The 25,420-nt window shown below is 43.1% G+C and overlaps 1 protein-coding gene across 1 annotated transcript; it reads left to right on the top strand.

Annotated features, from left to right (window-relative positions):
• The first annotated feature begins 251 nt into the window (after positions 1-251).
• On the top strand, positions 252-25,420 carry LOC105942066 (myomegalin-like). Its single transcript, XM_058660179.1, has 8 exons — positions 252-299; positions 10,649-10,867; positions 15,995-16,230; positions 19,300-19,351; positions 19,982-20,133; positions 22,306-22,539; positions 23,825-23,956; positions 25,193-25,420. Exons 2-8 carry the CDS (start codon positions 10,746-10,748, stop codon positions 25,282-25,284), a joined length of 1,020 nt encoding a protein of 339 aa, XP_058516162.1. The 5' UTR covers positions 252-299; positions 10,649-10,745; the 3' UTR covers positions 25,285-25,420.

Below are 25,420 nucleotides of genomic sequence, written 5' to 3'. Positions count from 1 at the left end.
GAGCTAACAACAGAATGAAGAATACTCTCAGCAGCTCGTTTTGCAGAAGAATGAAAGAATGTAAAGTTTAAGTTATATTTCAAAGCTACCCGAGGGCAGAGCCCTTGCAAACCAGAACACACGTATGGTTTAAACATTGATTAGATCTAGCCTTTATGGTTACACTCTAATCTTGAGCACAGATTTAACTAGGTCTTTTTTTCTTTTTAATTGTAGGTATTTCTGATTTTCCTAGCTGTAGATGTGAGAAGAGGAGAGAAGGGGCACGGGTGAAGGATGGAAGCTCAGCAGGCATTATTGTAAGTGTCACAGCCAAGGCTGTAAAAGACTCCTAGTGGGTCGTTTGCAAGCTGCCGGATTCTGCAGCTTTTAAGGATTGTGCTAAGACCAGGAAATGAAATCAAGAAGAATCATGGGTTTACAAATGAAAATGAAAATATAAAACCTTCTAGCAGGAAATGAAGGAAAATGCAATGATAATTTTGGAGATGTCTTAGATATCAGAAAGACTAACAAGAAAAAAGAGAAACCAAATTTCATAAAAGTTTACAACTTCTCATCATGAATCAATGGTAGAAAGTGAAAAGGCAAGCCATGGCCTTGGAAAAGAGGTGGTCAATACACTTTTGAAAAATGACTTGAATATTGAATAGAGAACTGAGAGAAAATGATTTTTTAAAAATTCAAGTTACTTAAAAAGTACAAAATACCTGGATAAGATTTCTTTACAGAAGAGACTCTCTAAGCGAATAAGAGAGTATTTGGTGACCAATGTCATTGCTTATCACAAAAACACAAAACTATGATAAAACACTTATGAACTGCTGTGGTTTGAATGCTAGTGCACCTTCCCTCCCAGTTCATTGCTGAAACCTTAACTCGCAAGCTAGGGTTAAGAGGGTGTGGTCTTTGGAAGGTGATCAGACCATAGCACAGACCCTTCATGAACAGGATTAGTGTCTCTATAAAAGACAGCAGTCAGGGCTTCTGCGCCCTTCCACCATATAAAGACACCATTGCAAGGTACCCTCTATGAGCCAGAGATTGAGTGTCAGCTCACAGAACCTGCACTTTGAATTCAGACTTCTCAGCCTGTCGAACTGTAAGAAATAAATATATTGGTAAGCCACCCAGTGTCAGGTGTGCAATTGCACAGCCAGACCATGCTTAGACACACATCCGCCAATATGGGCAAAATGTTGAAGACAGAAAATACGAAGTGCTGGCAAAACCATGGAGTAACTATACTCTTGTTACCAGCAAGAAGGTAAGATAGCACAACCAATTGACAGTATCTAATAAAGCTAAATTTATACCTACTGCATGACTTAAGAATTCTATGACATATACTCAAGGAAAAAAAATGAATGCCCATGTCTACAAAAAGAATGTTTACAACTTTGTTCACAAAAATCAGACATGACTCAATTGCCCATTAAAGGTGGCATGTTAACACCCTGCGATAAAATCCATCTACAACACAAAAACACAGCCCCGAATGATATAGAGGCATCTCAAAAACATTCTGTTGCACAAAATAAAAGTCAGATGCAAAAACTTCATCTTTATGTGAGTGTCAGAAACAGTCAACATTAATCTGGGGAGATAAAATACAGAGTGCTTAAAGGGAAGGCAAGTGGAGCTGACTGCAAAGGGCTCGACTGAAGACTTTGGATTACTGACATTTCTTGTAAAATTTATTACATCTAGATGATGGCTACTGTGGTCAGAACAAATTAATCTGTACACTTAAAATCTTCATTTTATTGAACTTCAAAGATGAACTGGTAGCATGAACATTGAGATCAAACGGGCACAGCGTCAAGTTTAGGTTTCACTGCATTTATGATTTACAGCCTTCGATTCTACTGTTTTGCAACACTGTTGAATGTGAATTCATAAAAAGTGCAGTGTTGCTGTGTCTAAGAGTGTCTTACTGACAAGTAAAATAACCAGGAAAACTGTGATGACCTCACCGTTACAGAAGCAAGTGGCAAAGTTCCTGGAGAATGGATACTTTAGCTTTTAGGATACCACCTGTGCATGCTCAGTTATAGAACTGCGCCAGCCTTTTCGAAGACTCGGCAGTAAGTTAGGGCACTGAGAGTGCCGAGCCACAGAGCTGCAAGCAGCTCTCAGCTTGAAAGAGAAACCAAAACACATCCTAGTGTGTAAGAGAAAGAGGCAGAGGCGTGGAGGAGAGAGCCAGAGTCTGGCTTGGCTGGGATTTAGGCCACAAAACTGAGCACCAACCAAAGAATCATGGTCCCCTAGGGACCTGCTGGCAACCAATGTGCTTCCGTTCATGTTTTTGATGTAAGACAAAGCACAATATTTTCCTGCTTTGTTCTTACATGGCCACGGGCTTCTCCCCATTCTGATCTATTCCTACCGCAGGATGCGGCCTGCGTCTCTGCATAAGCCTCCTGGAGAGGCGGGTTGTGCTCATTCAAATCCCTTGCTTTCCTCCTGCGTGTTTCCCTTTTGGTGCTTCCTAGTCGCTGCTCCCATTAACTGGTTTATTAACCGCCCTCAGATCCCAGGACCCCCGGGGTACCTGCAGTTCAAGAAGTGCAGATGGTACACGGTGGCATCTCCTGCTGTCTGCCCCGGAGGAACAAGCTTAGACTAAAACTAAAAGGGAAGGATTCCTTCCCCTAGTGCCTTGAAAAATCTTTTCATTTATTTTCCACTCTTGTATTTCTTCTAAGGATTAAAAAAAAAAAAAGACAGCAGTTTGGAAATAAAGGAAGATCAACCAAATTGCAAATTGGAAAAACAGGGTCCGGCGCTGTGACCTAGCGGCTAAAGTCCTCACCTTAAACGAGCTGGGATTCCATATAGACGCCGGTTCTAATCCTGGCAGCTCCACTTCCCATCTAGCTCCTTGCTTGTGGCCTGGGAAAGCAGTCGAGGACGGCCTGGGACCCTGCACCCACGTGGGAGACCCGGAAAGAGGTTCCTGGCTCCTGGCTTCGGATTGGCGCAGCACAGGCCGTTGTGGTCACTTGGAGAGTGAATCATCGAACAGAAGATCTTTCCTCTCTGTCTCTCCTCCTCTCTGCATATCTGACTTTCCAATGAAAATACACTTGATCTTAGCCAAAAGGCCGAGAAGTGATTCCAATGAAAATAAATAAATTTAAAAAAAAAGATTGCTTTAAAAAAAAGAAAAATTTATTTAACAAAATAAAACAAAACAAAAAGCAAACTGGAGAAGCAGAGACTTATCAGCAGGCAGAGAGCTTGCTGTAGCTAGAGAGTCAGCCAACCTCAGGTGTGTTTTGACACATTCAAAGGCTGGTAAAAGTGCCAAAAAGCTTTAGTGTGGAAACTAGGGAAGACCTCAGGTATCTCCTGTATGGAAAGCTATAAGTAGACTCATTAAAGGAGAGCATCCTGAGTGGTAGATGAGTCCACAGTTGTCTTTCTCAGATTGGTCCTAAATTGCAAGCTGAGGCACGAATTAAGGAGGCTGACAGTTACTCAGCAAATTCTGGACATGGTTGAGCCAACTGCTTCAGAAATTCTTGTTTAAGTTCTTAGATTGTTACCAGGGACAACAGCCTGGTTTCCTGCAAGCCTGGCCTACAGCCTGCTGGCTTCCTGGATTATTTATTGAAGTTGAGGCAACAGTTTCCTGTTAAAAAAAAAAAAAAAGCCACAGGTGGTAGACCAGAATTCTATTTTTTTTTTTTTTTTTACACGGCCTGACCATTGTCTGTTCTTATATTCAGTCTGTCAAATGTATTTATTCCACCGGTTTCAAGTGAGTACCCTGACCATCCAGTGGTGCATGGGGCTGCCAACCCTGTGTCCCCAGGGCATGGTGAGGGCAAAAGCCATTTGAGCGCACTTGTAGTTTGAGTCACCTAATGTACAGGTTTCAAATATGACAACTCGATTCTTTGCCCTAATTGTTTCAGTTTTCTGAGGCTTTGCAACTTACTTATTTTGCAAAAGGGTGGCAGTATCAGCTAGTGCTTAGTAACAGCAAAAATGACTAACGTGTATCTTGCATCTCTATGTTACAACCAGTGAGGGCATTCAGCCGTTCACTGAATCCTGGTGTTTCATGACATCTCTGCTTATTGCTGCAGATTAACGTTCATTACAGCAGGTACATCACCTCCTCTCTTGTCCTCCAGTGGTTACTTCTCGTGCTTCACCCCTCAGAAAACATGGGAGACAGACTTCACACACAGATTTGTGCCCAACCGCACAGATTCTGGGATAGAGCCTTGATTCTTATCTGGCTGTGGATCAGTAACACATTTTCTGTGCTTCCATTATTTCAACTCTGATGAGGTACCCGGTTCCTTAATTGCTTCATCACTAAGGATATTAGTAGGATCAGATCATTAGCATCATCTTCTGCATTCTTTTCAAACAAAGGCATTTCTTTTGTTTGTACCATTAACTAGCCTTTTACACATTGCTTTTGGAAATTAAGTTGGTTCCATTGATTTTCTGCTTGCAAATACTGAGGTAGCTGCTGTTGTATCTTTTTCCACTTATTTAAGTATGTTCATAAGGTAACATATTGGAAGTGCAATTGTCATGTCATAGTCATTACAGAATTTTTTTAGATTAAGTAATAAGCCCTGTAAGTTTGCCAGTTAATATTCTAACTTGACAGCAGTTAGAATCTTTTTCTCTACATTCTTATTAGCACATCAAACGCTATACAAACCTCTATGTTACTCTAAGAAAGGGAGGGCTATTTTCTTGATGCTCCTTTGGGAAGTTTTAACAAAATGACTTCAAAAAGTCAGAAAATGAATTTTGAAACTCATGAATAACATTTTTTTAAAATTATTTATTATTTAACTTCATTAATTACATTGTATTATGTGACACAGTTACATAGATACTTGGGTTCTCCCACCCCTCCCCAAACCCTCCCACCATGGTGGATTCCTCCACCTTGTTGCATAACCACAGCTCAAGTTCAGTTGAGATTCCCCCATTGCAAGCGTATACCAAACATAGAGTCCAGCATCTTATTGTTCAGTCAAGATGAATAACATTTTTAAACTATGTTTCCCTTGTACTTTTTGAAGATCCCTCAGATAGAAGTTTATGGTGAGGCATCTCCTCTTACACTCATAGATGGAGCTTCCAAGATATTTCCTGGAGCTGTGACTGCATTCTGAGGTGACCTGGCCACAGTGGCCTCTTCAATAGCTTTGTGCCAAGGAAGAATGAACTCACTTTTCGCTCTGAATGGCAAGGCTGAGCTCTCGTGCTGTCTGGCTGAGCTGGGGTTCTACACGAGGAACCAAAACCAGCAGGCCACGTATCTGTGTCTGGCAATCCAGAGGTCGTCAGGGCCCAGTGTGGAAGCTTGGCTGGTCCACCCTGGGCAGGAGAGGCTGCGGGCTGGAGACACAGCAGAGATGCCACACAGGTTCTGTTGGCAGAACCTCTTCTTCTGGGAAAGACTTCTGATGGCCATTCTTGTGTTCTGAGGTTTCTGGCATTTCCTGGTGTTTAAATCCATTGTGTGGAAAAGTAGTGTACATTTTATTTATCTAAAAGTGTTAAACTCCTGTGGGTACCATTGCTGTTCCTAGCTGTGAAGGTGTGTTTGCAATACGGATTGTCTCCAGGCACAATGATTGTCCCTGAACAACTCTGACTTCTGTTTCTCTACTTAAAAGGGATCGTAGAAAAGAAAGAAGATTGAATTGCTGGCATCCAATGTCTACTTTCTAAGAATACTGCCATTCTTAGTGATTTAATAGTTTTCCAACTGTTTTAACCAGGTTGAAGAAAGGAGTTGAAAATATTTATGTCACTGTAATACGATACTTGATAATTAAGCTGTCTGTGTAGTAAGGATTTTCCAGAGAAAGAAATGCAGTCTATGAACAGTTATATAATCTAGTTCTAATAATCTTTGGAATAATTTCCAGGACTGTAATAAGCTATGTAAACAATATTAAAAAGAAAAAGAAATCAAATTCAAAAAATTAATTTACCTGGAACTTATGAAATATTTCCTCTTTCTGCTATGAAGGAATAATTGTATTAAACCATTACATGCAATGAAAACAAGCCAATGAATTCTGGTGTAAAGAAATTCTGTTTGTGGAGTCCTTGGAAAGCCACCCACCAAAGTAATTCAAACCAGAATGAAATGGACTCTTTGACTTTTCCCTTCTTCAGGGCATTTTCTGTTTCTTGGCAAAGGAAGTAACCAAGAAGTTGGCGGGGAGACAACTGTTAATAAACAGCAGCTCTTTAGGCAACTTCATGGAAATGGAGAGACAGGGAGACATGTCAGACAGTCAGATATTCAGGCCTGAAAACTACAGTAGCGTGAGCTACAGTAGTACTGTGATCTGGGTTAAGTGTTTCCTCATTAGACACTTGTAAATTTAGTTTTGTGCTGACGAGTGGTTGCCAGGGCTTTCAGGATGAGAGTGCTTTTTTGTTGGCATATGGTGACAGATGGGAAATAGAGGTGGAAGTTCAAGACCTGTCTGAGATGAGCCCTGGAGACTCACAATCTAGAAATGCAGAGAGAAGCTGATGCTTCCCATGAGCGCAGCTGCACTGTGTAAGAACTGAGTTGGGAATTGGGTTGAGATGATTTGCCCACCTGCTACCTGGTTGGGAAGAGGCATAACCTCAGGAAAAGGATCCAAATTTAAAGGCTCCATAGTTTTTATGTAGTTTTCCTTATTTAAAAAGAAAACAGATTTATTTATTTGAAATAGTTATAGCGTGGTAGCCTAGCGGCTAAAGTCCTCGCCCATATGGGCACTGGTTCTAATCCCAGCAGCTCCACTTCCCATCCAGCTCCCTGCTTGTGGCCTGGGAAAGCAGTCGAGGACGGCCCAAAGCCTTGGGACCCTGCACCCCATGGGAGACCTGGAGGAAGTTCCTGGCTCCTGGCTTCAGATCGTCATAGCATCGGCCATTGTGGTCACTTGGGGAGTGAATCATCGGATGGAAATCCTCCTCTCTGTCTCTCCTCCTCTGTGTAAATCTGACTTTGTAATAAAAATAAATAAATATTTTTTTAAAAAGTTATATAGAGAGGAGAGGGCCCAGTGCAGTAGCCTAGCAGCTAAAGGCCTCTCCTTGCAGTCAGGGATGGCACCAGGAACCTGGTGCAGGGGCCTGAGTACTTGGACTGCTCTCTCATGCCACTGGCAGGGAGCTGGAATGAAGTGGAGATGCCAGAACTTGCACTGGCACCTGTATGGAATGCAGATGCTACAGACACAGGCTTAGCCTGTTACACTAGGATACCAGCCATATAGTTTTTCTAATTAAATTTAATATTACTGAGAGTCTCACATACGCTTAAGCATACAAAAGCACTTGTAAACTAGATCATCACAAAAATCATAACAGTATCTAGTAAATAATGCAATATTATTAAACATCAGTTTCCTTTATTCTCCTTGAGGGAAATTGTGCTCAAGTGACCACTGTTTTATGAAAGTACAAACTTTTTTTATTTTGAACTTTATATAAGCTGCTATATATTTTTGTGTCTCATACAACTGAACTCTGACATTTCTCTCTCTTTTTAATTTTTTAAAAGTTTTGCTTCTTTTAATTGGAAACTCAGATTTACAGAGAGAGAAGGAGAGACAGAAAGTTCTTCCATCTGCTGGTTCACTCCCCAAGTGGTCACAACAGTCGGAACTGAGCCGATCTGAAGCCAAGAGCCAGGAGCTTCTCCCAGGTCTCCCACACAGGTGTAAGGTCCCAAGGCTTTGGGCCATCCTCTAGTGCTTTCCCAGGCCACAAGCAGGGAGCTGGATGGGAAGCAGGGCTGCCAGGACACAAACCGGCACCTATATGGGGTTCTGGCACGTGCAAGGCGAGGACGTTAGCAAGTAGGCTACTGCTTGGCCCTCTATTTTGTATTTTTTTGGAAGGAGTCTGAGTGAACTGTGACAATGAAAACGGAGTATTATCCTCTACCAGTTTTTTTGCAGCTCATCTCTCCCTTTAGTCAAGAATGTTTGTTTTGGTAAGATTGGATGTCCTGGCCTTAGCACATACAAATTTGTAATAGACATATATTTTTGTTGAACTGGTCCCTTGATCATTGCATAGTGACCTTGGTTTTTCAGTTTTTGCCCCAAGGTCTGTTTTGCCTGGTAAAAGCATAGCGATGCCTACTTGCTTTTGATTTCTGTTTGCATGGAACATTTTTTTCCGTTTTTCATTTTCAGTTTTAGTGTGTATGTGTGTTTGCCAACTCTGCATGGCTTTACAACTCTTGGAAGGAGCTTCTTGGCAAGCAGGGAGGTTTATTTCTGCTTTGAGTACAGAGGCTCCCAGTCCAAGCTGGGGTGGCCCCTTTAGTCTGGCGTGTGATGGAGGCTGGCGGGCAGAGCACGGGTGAGGATCATTCACCTGGTGAGCCAGGAAGCAGAAAGAGGGAGCATGGTTGTCCTGTAGTCTCTCTATATTTGCTCCACATAAATCCACTGGGATTCAATGATGGGCTACACGCTGGCGTCCTAACCCAGTCAGTCAGTTCCCACCTTCAGACACTGTAACTGGATCGAGCATCCCCCTAATTCATCAACCATCAATTAGCACTTGTTCATTAGTGAAGTCCTTGTTGCCCTTACTTTTGGATGTAGGACTCCCCTCACCATCTAGTGGTGATGAACTCCCTTAGTTTTTGCCTGTCTTGGGAAGTCTTTACTTCTGCTTTATTTATACAGGCTCATTTTGATGGGTATAGCCTCCTTGGCTGGCCAATTTCATTGGAATATCCCAATTCATTCCTTCCTGGCCTACAAGGTTTCTGCAAAGAAGTCTGCTATTAGTCTAACAGGCGATTTCCCTTAGGGTGGAAAAAAGTGGCTTGGTACACGCCCTTTTCCTTGCGGTTTTCAGCATTCTCTTTTTGTGTTGTATTCTTAACAATCTAATTGTGATATGCCATAGTGAGGATCTAATTTGATCATGTCCAGAAGGGGTCCTACGTGCCTCCTGCACTTGAATCTTACATATCCCCATCAAGATTTCTTTTCTGTTTTTGTTGCTTGGTTGTGTATGTGTATGTGTGTGTGTGTGTGTGTGTTTAACAATAGTTACACTGATGGATACCAGGTGTGGCACCTGTTGTGGGTGGAAATGGTACGCTGTCTAGCATCTCTTCCCACTTCTCTGTATTCAGTGATGTCTCACTGGTAGGTCAGAGTATTCACCTGAAGGAGCTAGGCAAATGCTGCAGAGCAGGACTTTCTCTCCAGAACTGCTTGCTGAACCCTGAACAGCTCACCAATGAAATGGAAGCCTAGGAAGTGTGAGGTGACGTCAGGGGATCCCTCTCGCTCCCGTTGTGACTCACCACAGCCTGAGCTGCTGTCACCATAGACTGCTGCCATTTACCTCCATTCTGTGGCCTTGTGCAACCCCGGGAACTCCTCTGTCAAGACCTAAGTGAAAGAATAAAGGGATCCATTGGGTTAACAAGTCAATGCTACATCAAGTGTCCATATAACACTGAAGGACATTCACAAAACAGAGTAAAATAATTTGTAGAGTCAGAATGAAACTCAAAGCAGACATTAGCAAAAGTTGATAGAGAGTTTTAGGAATCGATGTAATTATAATCACCTACGAGTAGTAGTTAGGTGAGGGTGGGAGTTTGAAAGGTTAAGTAAAGCCTAACTATGTTGTTACTGTGCCACTGCATTGAGTACATTGACTATTACAAGACACATTATCAGTCACATTTTGAGTATTACAACTCAGTAGGTCATTTTTCTCTTGAAAGAATGTTGGAGGTACAAATCTACAGTTTCCAAGGAAAAACAGTATGAAGTTCTAGAGGCTTAAAAAGAATTTATTTAGGAAAAGCTGTAAGATGTCTTCACTGAAACTGCCCTCAAGAAAATAAAAGGCACTCGTAAAATGTTATGTTGATGGCTTTTTATGTGAAAGTGAGACTGGAAACAGAGAAACGGGGTTAGATTTATTTCTAGGCATAAATTGTTGAACAGTGTCAGCAAAAAAAGTAGAGATAATAAAATTGGCTGATGAGAGCGGTGGCCTTTGTGGATGGAGAGCGGGCAGCGTGTGTCGAGGGCGGCAGGCCTTTAAAAGGTGGGGCTCCTTCGGGTTCTGTCACTATCTCATTCTGATTCTGTGATAGTGACTCAAGACCTGGTGCCCTAAGTGTTTCCCATGGCATTATTGTCCGTGTCCCAGAGACTTGGGATTTGAGCTCTGCCAACCTAGTCTTTGCCTTCGTGTCCTTGGAACTTGGGGATAATAAAATGCTTCCTGGTTTCCAAAGGGACACTCCCTTGGAAATCCTATTTCAACTACAAGAACCATACTCATCCCTTAGCCAAATTTAAACCCATGCATTTTCATTCATTTACTTTCTCATTTGTTTGTTTTTCCATCACAAGTGCGTCCTTATAACAGCACCTCCTCTTACTTGCTACATCCTTTTCTTACCCGACGTGCCACCAGCGTCCTCGTCATCCTTTCCTTACCTGACGTGCCACCAGCGTCCTCGTAGCCAAGGAAGTAAGTACCCAAGAGGGACACATTGCAGGCCTCACACTTCACATCCCTTGTGGGGCCAAGCTCCTATGGGATCTCTTTGAGTAATCTAACTTGGCTGACAACAACTGTGCTTCAATTCCTTTAGGTAGCTTTGGAGAGAAGTCTGGCCGTTGTGGAGTCCTAGACACGTTTCTTCTCCATCCTTCCTTTCCTAAGTGACTGTCAAAGTACTTCATGAGAAAATGTCCCAAGTAAAGACTGGAATACAACAGCCTTTACAGATGAAGGGGCCTGATAAGAAGGGAACAAGTGAGCAGAAAGGTCGGCCTGAGGAAGCAGGGTTCTCCTTCGTATCCTGCAATGGGTAAGAGACTACGCTGCGGGACTCACATTGTCAGAACTAAGTCATGTGTCATGGGTCCATATCCAGGCCCTGTACCTTAATCGTAGGGCTGTTTCTGAAGAGTTTCTAGAAATTCTTTAGAGATAAGCCTAAAACATTTTTTGTTACTAGCCCTATGATATCATTTACAGCAATTTGGGTTTAAATGTGGGGTCTTTTGATTGGCTTTTATTCCAACAATGCATGTATTCACTGCGTCCATGGTCTTCTTGGTTACTCAAATTAAAAATCTTCTGCCATCTGATTGGTGCCTCTTTTTGGGATTCACAAGAACACACAAGATTCTCCTTGTACTTTAGGTGTTTCTCTGACAAATGCTGCATGGATTTATGCAGAAGCTCCTCCATTTCTACTCCATCATCTATGGAAAATCATGTCCCCAGTTTCTGGGATGGCAGTTTTGATGATCTCAAATTTTAAAATAAGCTTATAGAGATGCCAAATCGTTTACCTTCTTGGCCAGTTTTGTAATCAGTGTCTGTAATCAATGGCTGTTATCCCACAGCTTTTGTGTGGAGCCATTCCAGTTATATAAGGTTAATCCATTATGCATTTGTCTGTTAACACCAGTTACTAGAACACTGAGTTGTCACTAACTTGTCTAAGGATTGAGGCATAGCTTTGAAAGGGATTTAGATTCTGCTCCATGCTTCAACGACTTACTTTCCAATACTCATTTATATCAGGTGAATGTCACTGACCCAGCTAATAATATTAGAGTTGAAATAAACATAGAGTCAGCTAATGCCATTTCCTCATCTCAAAACGGAGACACTCAGCCCTAAACAATTAGTCCCTTGATTAAAATTGCACAATAACCCTGTACAGAAATAATGTTAGAATCATAGGCTCTCGATTCATAACACTAATACTATATCTACTTTGTTGAATGTATTTTAAAAATTTATACTCTTGTGATCATCCTTTTTAAAACAGGCTTGCACTTTATGAAAAAATTAAGATTGTATTTATTTGAAAGTTGGAGTTATGGGAAGAGAGAGGTAGAGTTGGAGGTCTTCCCTCTGCTGATTCACTCTCCACATGACTGCAGTGGTCTGAGCCAGGATGCAGCCAAGAGCACACATTAGCAGAGAGCTGCAGCCAAAGTGAAGCAAACAGGACTGGAACCAGTGTCCATATAGGATGCTGGCATTGTAAGAGGTGACTTTACCAGCTTGGCCACAAAGTCAGCCCTGAGAAATTTTAAATATACAGAAAAATTGAATGAAAATCACAGTGAGTTATGTTAAATGCCCTTTGCCCCCACAGAAGTACAGCCTAACCTGCTACCAACATCCTGCACCAGAGTGGTCTATTCTTTATAACTGGCGAACCTGTTCTGACGTGCCAGTATTACCCAAGTCGTTTGTTCCACTAGGACTTGCCTTTTATGATGTGACTCCTGTGGGTTTTGATGAAAGTACAATGCTGCAGAGCTAACATAATAATCCTATGCAGAATAACTCTTCACTGACCTAAAAGCCCTCCATGCCCTTGGGACCATTAATCTTTTCACTGCCTTCATATTTTAGGCCTTGTCCAGAACGCCAGATAGTCAGAATCATATACAGTAGTTTTTTGTCAATTAGTAATACACATTAGTCTTTTGTCACTTAGTAACACACATCTGAGGTTTCTCCTTGTCATGGCTTCAGAGTGTATTTCTTTTTGTTGCCTAATAATGTGGATATTCCATTGTCTGAATGAACCACAGTTTATCTATTTTTTTAAAAGATTTATTTATTTTTATTGGAAAGTCAGATATACAGAGAGAAGGAGAGACAGAGAGGAAGTTCTTCCATCCAATGATTCACTCCCCAAGTGAGCGCAACGGCCGATGCTATGCTGATCCGAAGCCAGGAGCCAGGAACTTCTTCCAGGTCTTACACACGGGTGCAGAGTCCCAAGGCATTGGGCCATCCTCGACTGCTTTCCCAGGCCACAAGCAGGGAGCTGGATGGGAAGTGGAGGTACCGGGACTAGAACCGGCACCCCTATGGGATCCCGGCGAGTTCAAGGTGCGGACTTTAGCCACTAGGCCACGCCACCGGTCCCCACAGTTTATCTATTAGCCTACAAAAGAATGTCATGGCTGTTTCAAATATTTGTAATGTGAATAAAGCCACTATAAACAACATTATGTACAGGTTTTTGTGTAGACATGTTTTTGATATGGTAAGAGTACAGTTTCATAGGAAACTGCCAAACTGCCTTCTAAAATGGCTGTACTGTTTTTCATTCCTACCAGTCAAAAGGGAGAGTTCCAACTGCTCCACTTACCAGCACTTAATGTTATCAATGTTCTAGGTTACACCATTGTAATAGGTGTGTGTGAACACATGTTGTTGTTGACAGATACAAGCATTTTTCTTATACTTACTTGCAATCATACAGCCTCTTTGGGGAAATGGCTGTTTAGGTTTATTTTGACATTGGGTTCAATTTTCTTACTGTTGAGTTTTGAAAGCTTGGTTACTTTTTTTTTTTTTATAATCTATTTTATTGTGTTGTTGACAAGGTTACTTTTTTTTTTTTTAATAGCATTTCTCCATCAGGAAAGTCTTTGGTATATCTGAGGTCTTCTGTGATTTATCTTCTCATTTTCTTATTTTAAATTCTTTTTTAAAATTAAATATATATTTACTTATTTGACAGGCAGGGTCACACAGCAAGAAAATGAGAAAGAGCAAGAGGTCTTACATTCTTTGGTCCACTCCCAGAATGGCTGCAATGGCTGAGACTGGGCCAAGTTAAAGCCAGGAACCAGGAATTTCCTCTGGGTCTTTCATGTGGGTGGTAGGAGCCCAAACACCTTCTGCTGTTTTTCTCAAGACATTTGCAGGGAGCTGGATCAGAAACGTAGCAGGAACTGGTGCTCATATGGGACACTGGCATTGTAGATAGTGGCTTAACCCACTGCACCACAGTGCAGGCCCCAATTTTTTTCTTTCAATCAAGCTTTTCTTTTTCTTTTTTTTATGGAACATTTCCTTAGTAGTTTATTTAAAAAGTTATTACTGAACCCAGGGTCACCTAAACTTTTGCAATGTTATCTATATTTTCTACAATGTTTTTATAGTTTTGTGTCTTGTACTGAGGTCTGTGATACATTCTGAGATCGATTGTGTCAAGGGCATTCTATGCCTGGATTAAATTTTTAGTGTGCATATCTAGTTATTCTAACATCATTTGTTCAGATCAACTTTTGCTGTTTTGCTAAAGATCAATCCATTATATCTGTGAGGATCTGCTCTGGGCTCTCAATTCTTTTGTCTGTTTTTTTCAGCAGTACCACAGCATCTTGATCACTGTAGCTTTGCAGAAAGTCTTGACGCCCAGTATTGTCAGATCTCTGCAGTTCTCCTTCAATATGTGTTAGCCAGTCTGGGTCTTTTTTCATTATATATAATACAAGCTTTTGAATGAACTTGTTGATGGCCACAAAAGAAGTAGCTGAGATTTGGACTGAAACTCCATTGAACCTTTTAGTTAACTTGTGGAGATCTGACATCTTAACAATATTTAATCTTCCTCTCCATAAATATTTAATCTTTAATAGAGTTGAAGTTACATATAGCTTTTCTTATATACACCTTGCAATATTTTGTTAGATTTCTGCCTAAGTATGAAGTATTTGAGGATACTGCTGTGAATAATACAGTGTCCAATTGTTTATCATAGGTTTAAAAAAAGGTTGACTTTTGTATAATAACCTTGCATTCTATAACTCTGTTGCAGTCACTTATTAGTTGTAGGCATTTTGATCATTTTTTTCATGTTTCCTACATAGATAAGCAAGTCATCTTTAAATGAAGGCAATGTTATTTCTCCATTTCATTTGAACACCTCATATCCCATTATTTATGGTCTTATTGAATTTGCGAGGACTTTCAGTACAGTGTTGAAAAGGAGAGGAAAGAGGAACTACCCTTATCTTGTTCATGATCTTAGTGATTACAACATCTAGTTTATCATAATTATGATGTTGGTAACAGAGCTGTTGTGGATACTTTTAAATAAAGTTGAAGACATTCCCTTCTGCCTAGTTTTTTGAGGTTTTTAAAAAATGGTGTCATGAAATGAGTGTTGGATTGTGTCAAATCCTTTCTGTGCAGCTATTGGTATCATCTTGTGATTTTTCTTCTTTAACCTGTTGATGCAATGGATGCTTTAGCTGATTTTCAAATGCTGAACCAGCATTGCATACCTGGAATAAATCTCATTTGATGATAGCATATAATGCTTTGGACACATTATTTAACTTTATTGATCATATTTCATGGAAGAACCTTTTGGAAAGCATAGTGAAAAAGAGAGAAAGAGAGAGAGAGATCTTCCATCTGCTGGTTCACTTCCCAAATGCTGCAATGACTGGGGCTTGACTAGGCCAAAATCAGGAGCCTGACACCTTATGTGGTTTCCCCTAAAATCTAGGCCTGCAGGTTCCTACTATAGACACTAAACTGCTTTGCCTTTCTCAGGAACATGTTAAACTACTCTATGTTATTCTCTGTAACAAGTAGTAGCTATATCATATAGTTCAAGTTGTTTTAAACACTTTTGAACCGTCTGAGCAAAGCACTGTGCTAACTAGATACACTGGAGTATATAGAAGTGACAGTATACGCTGATTGAATTTTAGTGGCTTGAAGATGTCTTGCCAAATGAGCCTTAGTTACCTACAGAAAAGACAAACATTGGCCCATCCTAGTGAGAGAGAAATTCTGCTGCATGCGTCAAATGGTCTTTTCTCTTCCATGACTAATTTTCCTTTCAAGTTTCCAGTGAACATCAGCTTTGTTACAAATGAATGACAGGCACAAGAGAGGGGCCTAAAGGGGCAGATTGTAAAGCAGAGTTGGGGAAGAAAACATGGTTCTGTTTTCAGCAGTTTGGGGCAGGGAAAAATGACCATCTTAGGCTGTTTTTCTTTTCCTCCCTTCTTTCTCTTTATCACATTCAGGTCACTAGAAATTTCTAAAATGTCTAGGGGAACTTTTCTTGGTGATCTCAAGTACCTTCTAAGCAGAGCATCACAAACCATCAGTCACCACCTTCCACCTGGCTACTGCTTCTTTTCTACTCCAGGAAATTCCACACCTTGGTCCAGGATCAGATGGAAGAGTTGACCCGCCTACAGCAGAAGGCAAGGATTGGGAGAGTGGTCTCCTCCCTTCTCTTGCAGCATGTCAAGAACACAATGAAGACCTTTGAGGAGCTGCTCAGTAGCAGTAACATCGACCACAGCACCGAGCAGCACTTCCGGGAGCAGCTGATCGTGGGAAGCCAGATGGCGGAGAGCATTGCCAGCAAATTCAGCACAGGTAAGTTGGCCACAGAGTTCAGGAAGGTTTCAGTCCCTCCCAAGGTCCTAGGCTCACACAAGCTCACATGCATCCACGAGGTGTCATACAGGTATCTTAGTAACCATCACTTCAGTTTCAGGACAAGTTGACAAGGAACCCAAGGAGCACCACAGGGGTTAAGGTTCCTCCATCATTTCTAGAATGTCTCTACTAGGGCTCGAGACATCTTTGGCCAAGGTGGTATTTGTCTGAAACTATTTGGCAGAAAGAGACACAGAGCCAATTGGCTGTGGTGAAGGACGCTGAACTAGAAACTTTAAGAGCCTATATCTAGCCTGTATGTGCTTATTACTAACCCTGGACAGGTTAATATTTCATCTGATCTCTATTTCATCATCTAAAAATGTAGGTCAAACCATCACTTTTTAAAGGCTAAATTAAGTAACAATTGTGCACTTCAAAAAAACGAAAAAGAATTAGGATGATTTGGGGATGATTTTGTTACTGTATATACTAGCTCCAGCTGATGGCAATAGGTGCTGTTTCAGGAATTTTTTTAAAGATTTGCTTATTTTTATTTAAAAGGCAGATTTTACAGAGAAAGAAACAGAAGCAGAGAAAGTCTTCAACCCTCTGGCTCACTCCCCAAATGATCGCAATGTGCTGAGCTGAAGCCAGGATCCAGGAGCTTCATCTAGGTCTCCCACACAGGTGCAAGGTCCCAAGGCTTTGGGCCATCTTCTGCTGCTTTCCCAGTCCGTAAAAGCAAGGAACTGGGTAGGAAAGGGAACAGCCAGGACTAGAACCAGCACCCATATGTAATGCCGGTGACACAGAACAGAGAATTAACTTGCTGCACCACCGTGCCAGCCTCATGTTTAAGGAATGTTTTACATAAAATGTTGCCCTTGAATACCCAATGGTATATGGTAACAGTGGGTTTGAGGCCACTGTGCTAACTCCTGATGGCAGTCTTCGTGGTGCACTCCGGAGCCTGCAAGGATCACCCAAGATCTCCTGGGAAAATGCAGATGATCCTGGCATAGAGTATGAAGCAGGTCTGCCTCTGTTCCCGGAGAACAGCCAGTATTCTCTTGTATTATGGGAAATGAGACTGACTTAAGTTCTGATTGGTCCCTTTTTTAATATAAATTTTATTTTTTTAATTTTAAAAAATTATATATAGATATAATTAATTAATTACATTGCATTATGTGACACAGTTTCATAGGCCCTGGGATTCCCCCAACCCTATAAATTTTATTTTTGATGATGTTTACATAGTCGATTAGGGTGGGAAGGATCGAGAATTAGGAGAAAGTAGATGAGACCATTGTTCCAAATTTTCTTTTTCCTGTGTCTGGGGAAACAGGGGAGATGGGAAGGAAACCAACCCAGCCTCCCAACTACCTCAGTACCTGGGGATGGGAAATGGCCACCCAGTATCATCCCAGGGTCCCTGATGTGGAGCATTCTGCAAGGGTTCTGCTTAAGTGGTTTTGATGATTCTGAAATGCTGTTGGTCACCGCTCCAAGGATGAGGAAGTGCTTTCAAGGTCCACTGGCTGACATAGTCCACCTTAGAGTCTCATTCACCCAGATATTTGATGCCAACACTTGGTTAGGGCAATTGACCAGTTTGTTCTGCCCTCCTTCTCCTATGGCACCAGATGTCCTCTGCAAGGTCCAATGGACTGCCATAGCCTTCATGTACATCTGGGTATCCATCTACTACTGCCTCTAAGTCACTGAGGAGGCCCAGTTCTGACACATGTGCTCCAAGGTCAGACCACAGATCCTGTGGTTCTCCTGGAGTTCTCAGTCCAGTGATTCAGTTGGGGGGATCCCCAAAGAAACCTCATCTGAAGTGATCCTAGATCTGACTCATGCATGCTTACAAGTACAGGATCCAGCTCAGTCTATCACTCATAGCAGTCTATGCATACAGTGTTAGTTGCAATGCTGGATCGGTTCTATCTCCAACGCTCTTACATAAACCAACAGGTGTTGCAGCTGAGCCCCACCCTGTCTACCACACACTTGGCCCTCACATTCACCAGTGGAAAATGTAGCCTGGTTAGAACAACCCTCAATAACCCTCATTAGGCCCACTCCCAGCTCTGGTTCCTATGCATGCCAGTATGTACAGCAAACTGGTGCAGTCTGTCCCACATTGCATTCAGCTCTCGTACACACATGGGCGTTGAAGCCTAGCTCAACCCAACTGATCCCACTGTCCAGCCCGCACTCATACTAGGAAGTACCACTGCCTGTCTAGCCAGGCTCACCTCCATCCCTGGTTCTCATGCTCACCATTGGGAGATAGAGCCCATCATAGAGGTGCCCACTGTTTCCCTACTGGACCCACTCCCATTTTCGGATCTTGCACTCCAGGAGTTTCTACAGCCTAGCTTGACAGGATTTGCCTCTAGTCCCAGCACTTGCCAGCTGATGCTGTGGCAAAGCCCAGCCATCTTGCACTTATTCTGGCTCATGCACCAATGGGTACAGTTGGTTATCCCAGGCTGGCTTCTCCCTCTAACCCAGTTCATATGCAGACCAGCAGGTGTTGTGGCTCTGCCCGGCCTGCTCTTCCCCTGGTCCCAACTCTCGTGCCCAGCAGTGGTGACAGTGGCCCCTAGGTCTCACATGTGCTGGTCAGTGCTGCAGCCGAGTCTACGTGGCCTACCTCATCTTGGCGTTTACAGGTGGGTGCTATAGCCTGATCTGCCACTGGTCCCAGCTCATGCTGGTGGGTGCTGCAGCTTAACCCAGCTTAGCCAGCCCTCAGTCCAGGGCTTACTGTGAACTGGCTGGTGTTACAGACTGACCCAGCCTGTCCTGCACCCCATCTTTGTTCTCAGATCTGCCAGTGTGTGTTATGAACTGGCCCAGCCTGGCCTGCCCCCAGACCTGAACCACCTGTATGCCATCAGGGCTTGTCTGTTCTGCTCCCAGCCTTGCTTCTTGTGCTCACCTGCAGGGACTGTGTCCTGACAAAGGAGTTCCCCAAGCTCCTCTGTCAGGTCTCCTCCCAGTGGCAGAGCTCATGCACTTGACTGGTCCCTTTTAAATTTTGGTTTCCAGATGACTGTACAAGTATGAAGACTCAAGCAAAACAGGAATCTCTGACTCTCAGGTAATGCCACATTTTCAGGGACTCTCATTTTCTTTTTTCCCCAAAAAACATATTAGTCTTTTGGCTTCCTTCCCAGATTAATTCATCACTTTAGCAAATGTAGAGCTGCTCTAACCTAACTGGGTTCTCCAGACCCCATCAGGAATCAGCTCTGATTTCCCTTTGCTGTTTAGGCCAGGGTGAGACTACCGGATTTCTTCAAAGGAGATCTAAGTGCTGGCAGGTGAAAATGATTGCAAAGGTTGATTCTGTGTGTCTCTGTACTCAGAGGAGGTCTGTAGACTTCAAGGCACCTGGTAGCTTCAAATGGGCCATTGTTAATATGAATGAATGGATTACATTTATAGAGTTTAACTCTTAGGATCCTCAAATGCTTCCTATGAAGGAAGGGTGTTACATTTAGAAACCAGTGAACAATCTACCTCAGGATGATTATGACGAATGCACTGGGCAATGACTGTTCTCAACCTGCCTACTTGCTCTTCATGCCCCTGTTCTTTTATCCTTAAATGTAAATGAACTGTTTAGCTTCTTCTCCGAAGAGACAGTCTTCTTGACTTCTGCAAGCTCCCAGGTCAGCACAGGAGTGATATTCCAATGATATGTTTTTTGTCTTTGTTACCCCATCAGTATCTTAAGGGAGATACAAAGTAAGCATGACGTGGTGGAAATTCCAGAGGCCCAGTGGTATGCCCAGTCCCAGACTCAGCACCAGATCCATACCAGTGGCTCTACCCCTCCACCTGATGAGCAGGGCAGGCTGTCTGCAGTGACTAGAGCCCGTGAGTACCTGGGAAGCTGCCCATTTCTGAGTGCACACATCTTGCATAGGCCAAGAAGCAGCAACTCTGCAGACAGGCACCGTAGCACCGCCACGACTTGCTTGGCTGAACACTGGTGACAAGCATGGATCCCAAATTTGCAGGCCACTTTGCCCCTTTCCTAGTCTCACATGTCATCACCATATACGTGGTATTGTCAAGAGCTAGGTGGTACAAACTTAGAAGGGGAAGCAGGCAGAAAATGCCTCTCAGTAACTGTAACACCATCGGACCATGAGCCTGAGACATGACCTTGGCTGATGTTGTACGTCTGACCCTGGAATCTTAAAGGCAAATGCCACAGGTCACCTGTCAATACTGTTTATTCCTTGTGGATTTGCAGATACCATCTGTAGTCTTACTAATTATACTGTAATAGTCTCTAAATTATGCCATCAACCCAGAATTCTTCCAGGAAGACCTTTAGACAGCCATTGGTGAGAATGGAGGACAGTCCATTTAAATCAAACCTTCATTTCTCTCCTGCTAAGTTTCCTTTTTTGATTTCCCTCCTGAGAAAAATACAAATACTTCTCACAAGAAAATTAGCTAGATTCTGGTGTGAATAACATGAAGTCATACTTGATTCCTGGCCATATATGATTTTTTGTTCTAAATTAAATATTTTTTAAAAGATCCATTTTGCTTGAAAGTCAGAGGTGCAAAGAGAGTAAAGAGGAAAAGACAGAAGTGGAGCAGCCAAGACTAGAACTAGCACCCATATGGGATGCTGGCACTGCAGGCAAAGGATTAATTTGCTATGCCATTGTGCAGGGCCACATGAACTTTTAAAGTACCACCAGGTATGACTTCTTGGTTGCCAATTGCCTACCTTATCTAAGTGGATCAACAGTAGAAGATACTTAGTCCAGAACAGTCTCCCATGGGTGGTATGGACCCAAGTACTTGGGCCATCTTTCTCTGCACTCCCAGATGCATTGGTAGGAAGCTAACATGGTTATGTTCTCAAGTAATAAGATGTCATACACTTTTTTTGTGATTCTGCAGTTCCCCAGACAAGGGACCCTCACCCCCACAGTCATTCTTAGGAGCCACCATGAACTCTAATTAAGAAAAATTGGGTTTCAGTTTCATGCACCATTCTGGGTGGGATTCAAATTATCACTTAACTTCCACAGAGACTCCTCTAGCTTCAGGCAAGGTCCAGAGTCAGCAGAGGCAGGAGGGCTGGGAGTCACCAGGAGTGGAGGGAGATGTCCATTAGTGAGAAGTGGAAGCTATTTTCCCTGAGTCCTTTAACAAGCCCAAGATGGAGCATCCCCATGGTAGATTAGCTGGTATGCTGTTGAGTGAGTTTTCACCTATTCACAGATCAGCAAAATGCCTCCTGCCCTCATTCTCTTGGACCCTAAGATTGGCAGCGAGTAATGCTATATTGCAGGGGACATTTTTGAAGGACCTACTGCAATCATTTCAGCATTGGGAATCATAGAGGAAGTTAGGAGGGTCCCTGTACTTTACCTAGGTGTGCACTATGGCCCTTGGATATGATATCTAACCATTCTTTTTTGTTGAAATAGGCTAGGAATTAGCCAGGGCTTTGGGGATGAAATGTATAAAATAAAGTTTCATCTAACCTGACATTAAGCAGTAAGCTTTGGACCCCTGACACCTGCCTTACATTGCATTCCCTTGGTTACTTCATTTGTCTTCTAAGGCTTCCATAGCTAAATACCACTAACTGAGTATCTTAGAACCACAGGAATATGTTCTGATTTTGGAAGCTTGAAGCCTGCAATCAAGGTGTCAGCAGAGACGTGCTAGCCCTGAAGGCTTTGGGGAAGCCTTGCCTTTTCCTGGCTTCCGGCAGTTCCAGAGAGTTCTTTGGCTTGTAGACACATCACTCCATCCTCTGCCTCTCTTGTCTTTACATTTCTGTCTCCTTTCCTCTTGTAAGTGTATTAGTCACTGCAATTTAAGGTCCACCTTAATCCAGGATTATTCAGCTGATTACGTCTGCAAAGAAGGGCTCTATTTACAGATAAGGTTACATTCTAAGTTCCCAGGTGGAACAAGTTCCTGAAATACCCTATTCAATCCACTGTAGGTACCTTCCAAACATTCATGTATGTCTTTCCTATTTATTGCTCATTCCCATTCTTGTCTGGACAGATGTCGGCCCGGCCATTTCTGCTGATTCAACTGCTTTGCCCAGCAACCCTTCAGGAGCCAGACCTGCTCAGCCCCTCAGTCCTCAGAGTGGTACTGCCCAGCTGAGCAGCACACCAAGTCCTGGGCACCAGGACTGCAGCAGCCTAGGAGAAGAGATGAGACCCCAGAAGATGAACGCTGCTGGGGATCTAGCCTCCTTTTCTTCCTTGTACCGGCCCAACTCCAAACCCTCAGGTAAAACACAAATGAGCAGTTGGTAAAGCATTGTTAGGAACCACACATCCTTTCCCTGACCAAATGATTCTTTCGCCCCTTAATAAAATTCTGACTTGCAGAAACGAATGAAGAGGCAAAGGGCAATAAGCTAGGGGTCAGCCAGAGAATGAGATTCCAGCCGAAGTGCTGGTTCTTTGTGCCTTCTCCTCTCTGAGCGCCTAAGGACTCACTCTGCACAGGAGGAGGAACGAAGCCATTGTAGAGCATTGCTAAAGGGAGGGGAAATGACCTCACCTTCACGAGTTCTCTTCTGGATATGCTGAAAGCTTCGTAAGTCTAGTGAGGGCTGCTCCAGAGTTCCAAGCTCAGACATCCACAGCCACAGCTTTCCTCAGGTCAAGAGCTACTGTACGGTGGGAAACAATTTCTACAGAGTCAGCCACATTATATATACACACATACACACACACACACACACACACAGTGCATGCACCTATGAGCCAACCCTGCTCTCCTAAATAATGCTGTTAGATTTGAAGCCAGGTGTCCCAGCACACAGGAGCTACAAGTATAGCTACGTAGTGGCATGGCTTGAAGCAACTCAGTTTCTGGGTCCCAAGTAACAGAACAACATAGACATTTGAAATTCTCAGAGAAAATCTGCTGCTAGATAAAATGTCTTGATGGATGAAGGCTGTCCGTAGCCTGCTTCTCTCCTTGGTGCATCTTTTCCCTTCCTTGAAGATTGTTCCATTCTCTCCTGTTCCAGCTTCATCCCTGACACTGCCACAGGATCTTCCATGTTCCTCTCTGTCAAAATTGGTTACAGGAGAACACTGAAGATTACTCAGTATTCACAACCTGATTTGATTCCATATGTATATGCATCTACCTTAGCCTTTTTCCTGTACATGGGTAAATAGTTAAGGTTGTTCAGCCAGGTGTCATTGGCTTTGAAGGATACGAGGTAGAGAGGGAAGCCCTTTGAATAATCGGTCACCTATATCCAAGAGGCACATAAATGTTCCCGCTGTGAGGTCAGTCCCGATGGAGGCCTTTTGCAGTTTCTCCACTTTACTTTCTAGACCTATGTCTAGAAGAAAACCCTGTGGAGTTTCTTTACAGGGGACCAAAGCCCAGCCCCTGGCTGCTCAGGTGAAAGGAAGAGGTTGACAGAGGCCAGAAGAGGGCAGAGCAGAGAGCTTGCGAAGACGTTAAAGACAGGTGCCACAGTGGTCCATGAGTTGATTGCACTTATCCATGCACCCCTTCCCAACCCCAATTTCTTGGTGATTTGCCACAGGGGCTGACCTGCTGGAAAAGAACCTGGTTGAGATCCAGACCCTGCGCCAGCGCCTGGAGGAGTCGGTCTGCATGAATGACCGCCTAAGGGAGAGATTGGAACATGCGCTGAGCAATGCCGAGCAAGGAAAGGGTAGGGAAAACTAAAAAGATCTTTTTCTGTCCACATCTAGAGATCTTCCACAAGGCATAGGGATACTTGGGGCAAAGTTTTGGGGTTTCTAAACACATTGGCATGTGGTATTTCACTTGTTCCTCACAAGCAACCCTGATAGGGAAGGTATTATTTCCCTGCTTTATAAATGAAGGAACCAAGTGTCCTTTGATTTAAGCGGAGCTAGGTTTTGTTCTTGGGGCTATCTGCCATGATGTCCGTTTTTGTAATTGCTTCTGTCACCTGCTACTGTTCTTGGGCTGTAGTGACTGGCAAGTGGTGGAACCAAGGTTTCTTGGGTGCACACTTTAGCATTTTCATGCTGCTCTCACACGCCCTGGATCCCACCTGCCTTTTCATGACTGGCCCTTATTCTCACAGTTTTCACTCAGCGTGCCCTCACCTAGAGAACCATTCTCCCATATCTCTTCTGCATTGAACAGTACATTGTGTTACAGTGTCACTCTGACGCACAACTGCTACCACTACATGTGACAGTGTGCCTACCATGAAGTGTTCTACGAAAACCAAATCTCAGCAGTTTCAGAGAATTGCTCCACAATGTGAAGTCACCAATGTTTGTTGCTTGTTTGTGATTGAGACTTTGGTGGGTGCAACACAGTATATCCTTGAAAGCATCTGACCCTCACATGTGTGCTTATCTGGATTGTCTTTAGTCACTGGGATAGTATCTCCCTCTGCCTTAGGCAAGAGCTGGAATCCATTCTGCACCCTGCTTCTATCCAAGGAAGCTAACTGGATCTCTCAGGTTTACAGAGGGACAAAATCCAAGCTGATGTCACCTTCATGGCCCCTCCTTTCTGCACCCATATGTACCCAGCTGCAGAAGCAAAAAGAAGTGGAGGGCACAAAACTGCCTAGATGCATATGACCCAAAACTGTGATGGTTATACTCAGCCAAGTAAGGCTGCCTGTTGTAGGATCCCACTACACACGTCTAGACTTCCTGGCTTCAGGAGTCAATAGTTCTGAAAAAGCCACATTTCATGGTTATGTCTCAGTTACAGATAACAAGAGCAGTCATGGGCTATCCACTACAAGACAGCTTGGTATCTCTCCCCCTGCCTGTCCCACTTGTAGCTGGATGTGACCCATAAAGAAAAGGAATACAGTTTTTTTTTGGTTGGGAACAGCAGTGAGAAGAATTCCCTAAATCCCTCAAACTTTATCTCAATTCTGACTTTCCTTTGCTAGGCACTGCATGGTCAGCCCTGGATGTTTCACTTGCCAGCCCTCATCCATGTACACAGAGTCATTCTCCTGGCTCTGGTCAAAGCCGCCTGTGACATGCTACCTGGAGAGTATAGAAGAATCTTCTCCAGAAGTTTTCCAGCCCTACTTAACAGCATTCTTGAATGTAGACTTGGAGGTCTCAGACATTACCTTTATATGAATGGATCAAATTAATAAATTATCATTTAA

This window comes from Ochotona princeps, chromosome 2 (assembly GCF_030435755.1).
Source record: "Ochotona princeps isolate mOchPri1 chromosome 2, mOchPri1.hap1, whole genome shotgun sequence".
In the NCBI taxonomy this organism is placed as follows: Eukaryota; Metazoa; Chordata; class Mammalia; order Lagomorpha; family Ochotonidae; genus Ochotona; species Ochotona princeps.
Note: the sequence above shows the minus strand (reverse complement) of the source record. Positions and strands in the feature narration are given on the sequence as shown.